Consider the following 10519-nt stretch of genomic DNA (forward strand, 5'->3'; position numbering starts at 1 on the left):
CCTCAGTTGAAAGAAAAATGATTTAACCGAATGATGATAGCATTGCTTCAAAATAAAGAGTGTGCAAAAATTGCTTTCTATATATGCGCTGGAAAGGCTGCAACTTAGAAACACTGGGTGTCGCGGGCCATATCTTTAGTGCATACAGGTAAATAGGGCAGCTAGAGGCTCCTAATAATTCCTTCAGCCTTAAAAATTAGAAACTTGGCAAACGGATGCACAGTTGCTTAAGACTAGATCAAAGGGCCCTGATCCAAATTGCTTCCTTGTTTATAAAATAGACCAGTTGAATTAAATCAGATGATTGTTTAGAAAACCAAGGCAAAAGACATTAGTACGCGCCCTTACTTCCGTATTGCTTCATGCTCTCCATGCGCATGCACCATTTCCGTGGGTCAGAGGAGGGGCCGACGACCCTGTTTTAGAAGTCCTTAGCTCGTTTAGAACGCGAAACTCTAAGCTTATTGGAGGGCAAGCTTGCTTTACGGCTCAGGGCCGCTTTTTACGTCATTTTCCGGCTTCCCATTCACTTCGCAGTGAAGATGGCGTCGGGCAGCGGGGTAGGTGTTGTGTGTGAGGAGGCTTTGGTCGGGGGGCAGAGGGTGCCTTCGTAGCGCGGAATATCCTGCACCCAACTGGCTTCTCGACACCTCCTTGCGGCCCAATGGTTCGAGTTCAAGAGCCTCCTCGTAGGGTCCTGGCACAGGGTCTGTGGAATCGCGGAGAACTCTTGGGTTGGGGTCCTGAGGCCACCTCAGCCTTCTGGTGCGGTGTGGAGAGTCTTCGCTCTCGACAGGTCCGGGGGGTCGCCTTGCCGGCGTGGACGCGGTTCCCTCCGTTTCTCTAGGGTTCCGATATGATTAGCGACGAATCTTGAGCGCTTTTTTCCCTACAGACAAAAAACTTGGACTTTCGCCGAAAGTGGGACAAAGATGAATATGAGAAGCTCGCCGAGAAGAGGCTCACGGAAGAGAGAGAAAAGAAGGATGGTGGGTGCCTACTCCCTAAAGGGCAGAGGTATCGTAGAGGTGAAGCCATAGCTGGAGAGCGGGTGGGGAGTTGAAATGCGATGTCCTGGTTGGTACCTTGTGTAACCTCTGGCTGAATGTTGCCTCCCTGGTTCTCCATTTCTTACTGTATAAAATGGGAGGAAAGAGATGGACTGAATATACTCAGAGGTATTTCCCAGCTCTGTTTCCTGTGCTTTCTTGCCTTCTTTTTGCTTAGCTCGTTTTGTACTTTCTTCAAGTGCAGAGAAGAGAGGAGAAGCCTTAGTAGTGACAGAGATGTGGAGTATTTTGCTGCTATGCACTACTCCTATTGAGGAAACTCTTTCCGTTGAAGTCACTTAAGGGGAAGAATATAACTGGTCCAATCAAGTCCTTCCCCTGTGGTCTGAGAAGAGTGAGGGTACTGGGAGGAATGTGTGATTGTTTCAGCTGGTGGTTAGTAGTACTGTTTCTCTGCTTTGTACAATGTTACGGAGTTGATTCTCCTCTCCTAGTTAGAGAATCCATTATACAAAAAGAATCCTTATTTTTTCTTATGCTTTCACTTTACTTTCACACCACCTTGCACAAACTGATCTTTTTAGTTTTGATCTAATTTGTACAGTAGCAAGTAACAGATATTGCCTGAATGTTGGTCCCATTTAGAAAATCTTCCCCAGCCTTCTAGAGATTCTTTTTTGTGTGTTACACTTGGGGTATCTGTCTGAAAGTATTACTGAGTGTCCTTGCTTTTCTTTTAAAAGTTTACTCTTTGTGAAAATTAATTCCTTTCTTCAATTCAGTTAACAATAAAAAACTTTGTTTTTAGACTTATTGGCTTTGAAGTGGAAAAAAGCTATGTAGAGTTTAGGGATTGCATATCATTTTTTCCTGTGTTGAGATTCTCCCTAGTTGCTGCTACAAGTGCTTTTTGTGCCCCCTGCTTCAGGCTTAAGAAAGAAATGAAGAGTAGACATCTGTGTATTGGGTTTCATGCATTTCTTTTCGTTTCTGCTTAAGGAACTCTAATAATAAAAGGACTTTCTTCTGTCTTATATTTTAGGAAAACCAGTACAGCCAGTCAAACGGGAGCTTCTCCGGCATAGGGACTATAAAGTGGACCTGGAATCCAAGCTTGGGAAGACAATTGTCATTACCAAGACCACGCCACAATCTGAGATGGGAGGGTGAGTGACTTTTCATCTTTTTCAGGAGCCAAGACTAGGTCTAATAAACTGTGTTGATTTTAGCAAGTGTCGAGGAGAGGTTCTCTGGCTCCAGGATAGCAATCATGTTACTTATAATTCTATCTTTATTTTTATTTATTTTTTTAATAGTCCTACCTTTAGATATTTCTTTGTGTCACTCCTGTTCCAGGCCTCAACTAAACATGGTAGTGTCTCTAGGAGGAGTTACTCTGTAGACCTCTTCATATTGGCACTGTAACTCTTTCTTAATATCTGAAGAGGAAGAAATGAAGGAAAGGACTCCTGAAAACATTTCTAGGGGAGAGATTTCTCGAGCTAGAATGGAGCCTAGAAGCTGTTGATGGTGAATAAAGGGAGTTGAGGTTCCAGACTGGCTGCAAAGGTTGTAGTTGTTACGGATTGCTTGGTTGTACACTTTCCTCCTAGACCAAGACTATGACCCATGAGAAGAGGTGTCCTGTAAGGACTTTTGTTTTTGCCCACCACTACTACAGTATTCATTTACGTTTTCTAGCAGGAGAGCAAAACAGATAGCAATGAGTGACATGTCTGAATTGCTTAGAAAACTTACATCAGGGATCCCTGGGTGGCTCAGTGGTTTGGCGCCTGCCTTTGGCCCAGGGCATGATCTTGGGGTCCTAGGATCAGGTCCCATGTCGGGTTCCCTGCATGGAGCCTCCTTCTCCCTCTGCCTGTGTCTGCCCCTCTCTCCCCCCCTCCCTGTTTCTCATAAATAAATAAATAAAATCTTAAAAAAAAAAACACCTCACATCATTCTTTTCTGTATTAGTTACCTATTCCTGTGTAAATTAACTAACTCACCAAAATTTAGCAGCATAAAACAGATAGCTAACAATTTGGGTAAGTAATCTGGAAAGGCTTAGGGTGTCACAAAGCTGCAATGAAGGTGTCTGCTGGGTCTGCATTCATATGAGGCTTAAGTGGGGCTGAATGATTTGATTGAAAGCTCTTTCATGTAGTGCTTTGGAGGCCTCACTTCTTTGCCCCATGGGCCTCTAGTGCTGTTGACAATAAAGCAAGTGGCTTCCCAAGAGTAAGACATGGACAGGCTATTTATTTATTTATTTTAATTTTAATTTTTGTATTTTTTTTAATTGGAGTTCGATTTGCCAACATATAGTATAACACCCAGTGCTCATCCCGTCAAGTGTCCCCCATAATGCTCGTCACTCAGTCACACCAACTGCCCACCCACCTCCCCTTCCACTACCCCTTGTTCATTTCTCAGAGTTAGGAGTCTCTCATGTTCTGTCACCCTCTCTGATTTTTCCCACTCTTTTTCTCTCCTTTCCCCTATAATCCTTTTCACTATTTTTTATATTCCCCGTATGAGTGAAACCATATACTGTTTGTCCTCCTCCCATTAACTTATTTCACCCCGCATAATACCCTTTAGTTAGACATGGACAGACTAACACTGCAGCCTTTTTTAAAAAAAAATTTCTTTTTTTATTTTTTTATTTTTTTATTTTTTATTTATTTATGATAGTCACAGAGAGAGAGAGAGAGGCAGAGACACAGGCAGGGACAGAAGCAGGCTCCATGCGCCGGGAGCCCGACATGGGATTCGATCCCAGGTCTCCAGGATCGCGCCCTGGGCCAAAGGCAGGCGCTAAACCGCTGCGCCACCCAGGGATCCCCCAATTTTTTTTTTTTTTAAAGATTTTTTATTTATTTATTAGGCAGAGAGACAGAGGGAAAAGCAGGCTCCATGCAGGGAGCCTGATGTGGGACTCGATCCCAGGTCTCCAGGATCACAGCCCGGGCTAAAGACAGCGCTAAACCACTAAGCCACCGGGGCTGCCCCTTTTTAAAAATTTTTAATAAAGATTTTACTTATTTATTTATTCATAAGAGACAGAGAGAGGTAGAGACATAGGCAGAGACAGAAGCAGGCTCCTCTCAGGGAACCCAATGCAGGACTTGATTCCTGCACCCAGGATCACGCCCTGAGCCGAAGGCAGATGCTCAACCGCTGAGCCACCCAGGCGTCCCAGAAGCCTTTTTTTTTTTTTTTTTTAATAGCCTATTCTTGGAAGTGACACAGCGTAATTTTTGAAATTTTTTTTTTTTTAAGATTTTATTTGAGAGAGACTAAACAAGAGAGACAGCATGAGCAGCGGGAGGGCCAGAGGGAGAAGCAGAAATCCCCAGTGAGCAGGGAGCCAGATGCCAGGCTCAGTCCCAGGACCCTGAAATCATGATCTGAACCAAAGGCAGACACTTAACTGAGCCACCTAGGTGCTCTGAAATATTCTTTTGGTCACAGGACAATTCTAGTACAAATTGGTAGGGAACTGCACAAGGTACGCATACCATGAATTTGAGAATCATTGTGGGGCTATCTTGGAGTTTGGCTACCATACTCTTCCACGAGGTAAGGCTTTATAAAAATGAGAAGTGCTGCCTTCTTGTAAACAGAAAATTTGCCTGAAAATATGAGGTTTTTAACATTTATTTATACATTTATTTATTTATTTATTTAATTTATTTATTCATTCATTCCTTCATTCATTCATTCATGAGAGACACAGAGAGAGAGAGGCAAAGACATAAGCAGAGGGAGAAGCAGGCTCCATGCTTGCAGGAAGCCCCGATGTGGGACTCGATCCCGGGACTCTGGGATTGCGTCCTGAGCCAAAGGCAGATGCTCAGCTGCTGAGCCACCCAGGCATCCCCAAAAATGAGTTTCTTAGTTGAAAACATTAAGATCCTTAAGCTAGATTTGACCACAAGTGCTGTTTCTTCTGTTCGCTAGGTATTACTGCAATGTCTGTGATTGTGTGGTGAAGGACTCCATCAACTTCCTGGATCACATTAATGGAAAGAAACGTAAGGCTTGGAGGTAGTTTGTGACTAGGACTGGGATTGGGTTTTGGAGACGGGGTAGGGGAAGGAGTGGTTTCAGTTGAATCTTTTTTTAATGCCTGAGAATTTCTCCGGTTGCTTCATCCTTTACTTCATAATCTAATGTTTCTGGAGGCACTGAGATGAGACACTGTTTTAGGCTCTCAACAAGCTCAGACCACAGTCTTCTCCAAGGCCTCGCTGTCCCCACTGGTATGCATTTGCTCACTAGGGGCAGTTGAAAGCCACTTGCATCTTGCTATTTGTAGCTGCTGCTTCTGGGAACAAGTAAAGCCAAGGGTTGTTTATTGTTGTTGTTTTCCAGCTATAATTATTTTTGCTGTGTATTATTTTATGAAAAAATTTTTTCTTTTTAATGTCAAAGACTTTTTGATGGCCTGAAGATATTGTAATGTCATTACCTTTTTCGCTATTGATCCCACCCAGATCAGCGAAATCTGGGCATGTCTATGCGTGTGGAACGTTCCACCTTGGATCAGGTGAAGAAACGTTTTGAAGTCAACAAGAAGAAGATGGAAGAGAAACAGAAGGATTATGATTTTGAGGAAAGGATGAAAGAGCTCAGAGAAGAGGTAAGGATTTTTTCCATCCTTTGTCCTCCAGCTTTGAATTTTATGTTACTAATCATGAGGAGGCTGTCTTCCTCATCCACTCCTCCTCTCAGGGGATAGTTGTATCCTGAATCTCTTTGTATTGGGGGAAATAATAAATATTTCCTTAGAGACTCTCAAGATCTGAAGGATATGGTTATAAACCTATCCTTTTTTCCTAGACTCTGGGCCTACTTTTTTTTCTTTAAACTATAGGAGGGATTAAATTCACCTAGTCCCCAAGAGGCACATAGAACTTGGCTGACTGGGTCAGAATTCTCTTTCCTTCACTTACTAGCTATGACTTTTGGGCAAGTTATATAACTTCTCCATGTCTCAGTTTTCTCATATTAAGAGATCTTAGATTATAATCTACATAAGTGTTTAGATCAATTACTGGCATATACTCTATGCACCAGGGTGATAGTTGCTATTATATGGTTCTGTTTTCATAACCTTTTTAAGAACTAGAGATGTAGGACTGAGAAATACTCTTCACAGGCTAAAACTTCTTTTTGTTGTTTCTTAAAATCTTTACTGTGGCTTTTCCTCTGCTCTTGAAATTTTACTTGCCTTTACTATTTTCTCCTAAAGATAGAAAGGAATCTTGACACTCACTTGTCTCTTTCAACATTTGGCTTAGGAGTCTGAACTGATTCTGAGTGATTTCCCCCCTAGGAGGAAAAGGCCAAAGCCTACAAGAAAGAGAAACAGAAGGAGAAGAAAAGGAGGGCTGAGGAGGACTTGACATTTGAGGAGGATGATGAGATGGCAGCTGTGATGGGCTTCTCTGGCTTTGGTTCCACCAAGAAGAGTTACTGAGGCTTTCTATGCTTGGCCTTTTGTTAACTGTGTGTGTGTGGGGGTCATTTGGGGGGGGGGGGGACTTGGGAAAGTCCTTAAGAGCTGCAATGGGGGTGGACTAGAGGGTGGGTGTTGGTGGTTTCCCTCTACTTTGGGAGAGAACACAGGATGCAGAGGTAATGCTGTGGCATATTCCTTCAGCCTCAGCATATCACTGGAGTCACAGGGCCTCTGCCTGAGTTCCCAATAAAGAAAAACCTCTTCTGAGGCTGCTTTCCCAAACCTCCCCCTGCATCTTTCCCTCTTCATCTGTCCAATCTCTTTGAGCAGCTGACATTTATCCTGTGTTTTCCATTTGTTTTAATTTTGACTCTTGCTTAGCCTGCAGCAGAAGGGTTCTCTGGGTCCCCAGTGTCCAGTTGATAGCACATTTTTGACCAGCCCTCTTTCCCCCAAACCTCCTGTGGTTCTCTACTGCCTGTGCATGCATGTGTATTTCTGCCTGGGTCAGTGATATGTGCGGGCGTGTGTGCATGAATTTGTCACATAGAGGGAGCCTGAGCTAGATCCTCAGAGCATTGTTGCCTTGGGGCCTGATGTTCTTGGCTCCCTCAGTGCATGTAACAGGAAATTAAATGGGATGAGTGTTTGGTGTGGTTTTTGTCTGGTGAGTTTTTTAACCTTTGTTTTTCATACGTAGACTGTTCAGCCTTTCCTGTTTGTTTCATTTTATTGAGGATTACTCTTTTTTTCTTCCTTGTGAGCAGGCTCTTGGAAGAACCTATTTGATGCAAAAAAAGAAAAAGAAAAAAAAACTTTATATGGGAGCCCTTGGGTCTCAGAGACTGTTCAACATGTATAATAAATGGCATTGACTGGGCCTATTCACATTTGGTGGGAACATTCCATATTCTTCCCAGTGTATTGTTTTTGTTTTTGTTTTTTTTCCTACACTGAATATTTACATATAGAGCTGCTGCTTTTTTCTCCCTTCATTTGAGCCCTGTCACTTTTTTTTTCTAGGTTCCTTCAGCACGAGTTGTATTTTCCTCTGATGGGATGTGTGTCCAGATGAATCTAAACACAACTTTTCCTATAATTTTAGCCTCCTTTGGTCTGTTTTTGGAACAGCAGAATTTAGGGTGGAACTTGGTGTTTTCCTTGCTATCTGCAGTTAGGCTAAGCACAGGGTTATTCAGTTTTAGCACTGTTGACCTTTTGGGCTGGTTAATTCTTTGTTGTGGAGGCTCTCTTACGCATTTCAGGATGTTTAGCAGTGTCCCTAGCCTCTACTCACTAGATGCTGGTAGCACCTCCTGCCCGAGTTTGACAAATAAGGATGTGTCCCCAGGAGTTGGGGGTGAAATCCCTCCTGCCAGTCCCATTGAGAAGCATTGACAAGCTGTCTCCCTACTTTGGTCTGACTTGAGAATTAGAAGGCACAGACTGCTTAACTAAAGAAAAAGGTTTGATATTCCCTGAATTGGGTACTGTGCCAGATCCTAGGGATATAGGGGGAAAATCAGTCTTTTAAACCAACAATAGTTACACAAACTTCAAGCAGATGAATTCTGTAATTTTAACTGGTTCTATATCCTGAAAAGTGGGTTCTGTGTGTGTGAAGAAGGCTGCCATCAGCAACCTTGGTGTAAATAAGCACAAGGTTTATTTACATTCTCTGTCGCATCTGGCCCCTAGAAGCATCTGAACTACCTTTGGGTCCCTTAAAGTACTATGCTCTTCCCTTTGGACTTTTGTACATAACTCCCTTTTTACCAGGCATAACTTTTGCCTATTTTATTTCTGATGCTCAGTCTTGCCATTGGGATCACTGTGAATGTGTGTCTACTGGCTCAAAGTTTCATGTATGGTATTTGTTGGCCAATTGCAGGCAGATTAGTGGATTCTTTCCTTGATAGGATTATGTGCTCTACAGGTCATTCAAGTAACAGCTCTACTCTAGTAGGCTGGGCCCTTTTGCTCTCCATTTCAAGGCAGGCTGGAGAAAGCGTCAGCTGAGTTCCTTGCATTTTTCATTACTCTTCAGGAAACCGTCTAATTCAGATTGTCTTCAAGTGATTTCTCTCTCTTTGGTACAGTGAAATCTTAACTATGGTCACCTGTACTAAAAAGTGATTTTGAACAACAGGTTCTCTCAATTCTCTTGGGACTGGCAAGTGGGTTTGAGTCTAAGGGGGTGTGTCTAGGTCATGGATATGTGAAGAGACTCAAGATGGTGACTTGGGAGGGGGGAAGAAGGAGATGGAATGGAAATTTAGGAGCCCAGAGCAATCCCAGATAACTCAGGAATCTCTGGAAGAGAAACTTCTTTGGTGTTTGTGGTCTTTCTAAAATCTGAAAATTTTGCATTCTGATTGAGGAATGTGCCTGTTACTCTCCTACATGTGTTCATTTATTCAGTGGTTGCTAAGATACTGAACAAGTTGTAGGACCTGGTAGTCTTTGCTAGGGTAAGGCATCAGGGTTCCAACTGTCATGGAATTTACATTCTGGTGGAATTGCCTTTTACAGTACCTAGGAACAAAAGTTTGGATGATTTCAGGCACCCCCAGGGACTCTTGCTGCATTGCTCTGATAACCCCCTCCAAAAATTTAAATGTGAAGATTCTTTAATCAGCAATTCTACTCTGAAGTGTCTATCCTAAAAACATACCTGTGTTTGTGTACATATACTTGAAAGTTTACTGCAGCTTTGTTTATATAACAGTGAAACATTTAAAATAAAACTGGTACATTTATTCTTGAACATAATGCAACCATTACTATATATATGAATCAGATTTGTGTATTAACAAGAAAGATCACCAAGACATACTATCAAGTAAAAAAGCACAAAAACAATACCAGACAAATTGATGTTCATAACCCCCCCAACCTCCTTCATAAAACTATATTATATGTACAGTTAAATAAAGAGATTGAGAAAAAGGACTGGAAGGGCATACACTGAAATGCTAACTGGTTAACTGGAAGAAATTATGGGAAGAGAAAGGTTAGCTGTTTAACAACGTACATAAAAGGAATAGAGTATTCATGTGGGGTTATTTATTCTTTGGTCCCAAAACCCAGGAATAAATATATGTGGAGGTTAAAATGTTTAAAATGCTAACAAATAATACCATGAAACACCTATTATGGCACCTGAGAGGGGCTGTTAGGTATATCTTGTTTAGTTTCAGAGTTCCAAGGTAAGGCCTTGAATACACCTTGCACCTTTAAACATTCCACTCTTGACTCAGGCACTGTGAAATTGATTTGGTCAAAGAGTGACTCCCTGTGGTTGTTCAGCCAGCATAGAGGCTGAAGGGGATGTCCAGAGACCTGTGGACCAGGTGACCGCTGCAAGACAATAAACTTGGAAGGCACCTGATTGGTAGAGCTCGCTAGGCTGTTAAACGGAGGAGTTCTTATAGCAGTGTGTCCTCAGCAGATGAGCACTCCCGAGTGTCTGGGTAGGGCAGTTGTTTGGATGCTAGAGTGTACTGGATCACTCCTGTTACGATTTAATTTATTTTATCACATGTTTTTCTTGCCAGTCAAGATAATATCTAGAGGATGTGGCCAGCTTGTCCCTAGCTGAGCAGTTCCTTCAAGTAAAGCATCTTCTCACCACTCAAGTGATTCATAACCTTCCAGACCTTTTGCCACTGTGCTGGCTCTCTTCATTCCCCCACTAATAAGCCTTGGAGAGAGTGTTTTAGAACTCCTCTCCTGTCCAGAGCAGCAGAGTGACTAGGTATCCAGTGGATGTTAAGCATCCTTTACACCAGGAACCAGGCTCCTTGGAGATAATGGTTGATGCTAGGACTGGGGAAATAAGGAGATGAACCTGGAGTGTCTTAGTGCCAGAAAGTGGGTAAATGCTAACAAAAAAACAACCCTAAACAAATAAATGAAAAACTCACTTAAACTTACTTTTGGTGTTTAGTAATGTTTGTGCGTTTGTTCTAGAGGTTAGTAACGCTTGTATCTTCTCAGGTCCTCAAATTTATTTTCCTCATTTGGAATCTATTTTCAT

The 10519-nt window shown here is 42.4% G+C and overlaps 1 protein-coding gene across 2 annotated transcripts; it reads left to right on the forward strand.

The window, feature by feature from the left end:
- The first annotated feature begins 417 nt into the window (after nucleotides 1–417).
- Nucleotides 418–7370, forward strand: ZMAT2 (zinc finger matrin-type 2). 2 transcript variants are annotated; one of them, XM_077897543.1, is made up of 6 exons: nucleotides 418–560; nucleotides 896–989; nucleotides 2053–2176; nucleotides 4977–5050; nucleotides 5513–5658; nucleotides 6355–7370. In XM_077897543.1, exons 1-6 carry the CDS (start codon nucleotides 543–545, stop codon nucleotides 6496–6498), a joined length of 600 nt encoding a protein of 199 aa, XP_077753669.1. In that variant the 5' UTR covers nucleotides 418–542; the 3' UTR covers nucleotides 6499–7370. The 2 variants fall into 2 exon arrangements, with proteins under 2 accessions (XP_077753669.1, XP_077753668.1); XM_077897542.1 differs by lacking the exon at nucleotides 418–560 and adding an exon at nucleotides 576–796.
- Nucleotides 7371–10519: the final 3149 nt, after the last annotated feature.

The sequence above is a fragment of the Canis aureus genome, chromosome 5, assembly GCF_053574225.1.
Source record: "Canis aureus isolate CA01 chromosome 5, VMU_Caureus_v.1.0, whole genome shotgun sequence".
Classification (NCBI taxonomy): domain Eukaryota; kingdom Metazoa; phylum Chordata; class Mammalia; order Carnivora; family Canidae; genus Canis; species Canis aureus.

What these genes read in the sequence shown, in the direction of transcription:
- ZMAT2 (XM_077897542.1), top strand. Translation starts at nt 665, where the DNA reads ATGGTTCGAGTTCAAGAGCCTCCTCGTAGGGTCCTGGCACAGGGTCTG. An exon ending in AGAGAGAGAAAAGAAGGATG is followed by an intron (nt 990 to 2,052) that starts GTGGGTGCCTAC and finishes CTTATATTTTAG; the next exon opens with GAAAACCAGTACAGCCAGTC. An exon ending in TGAAAGAGCTCAGAGAAGAG is followed by an intron (nt 5,659 to 6,354) that starts GTAAGGATTTTT and finishes TTTCCCCCCTAG; the next exon opens with GAGGAAAAGGCCAAAGCCTA.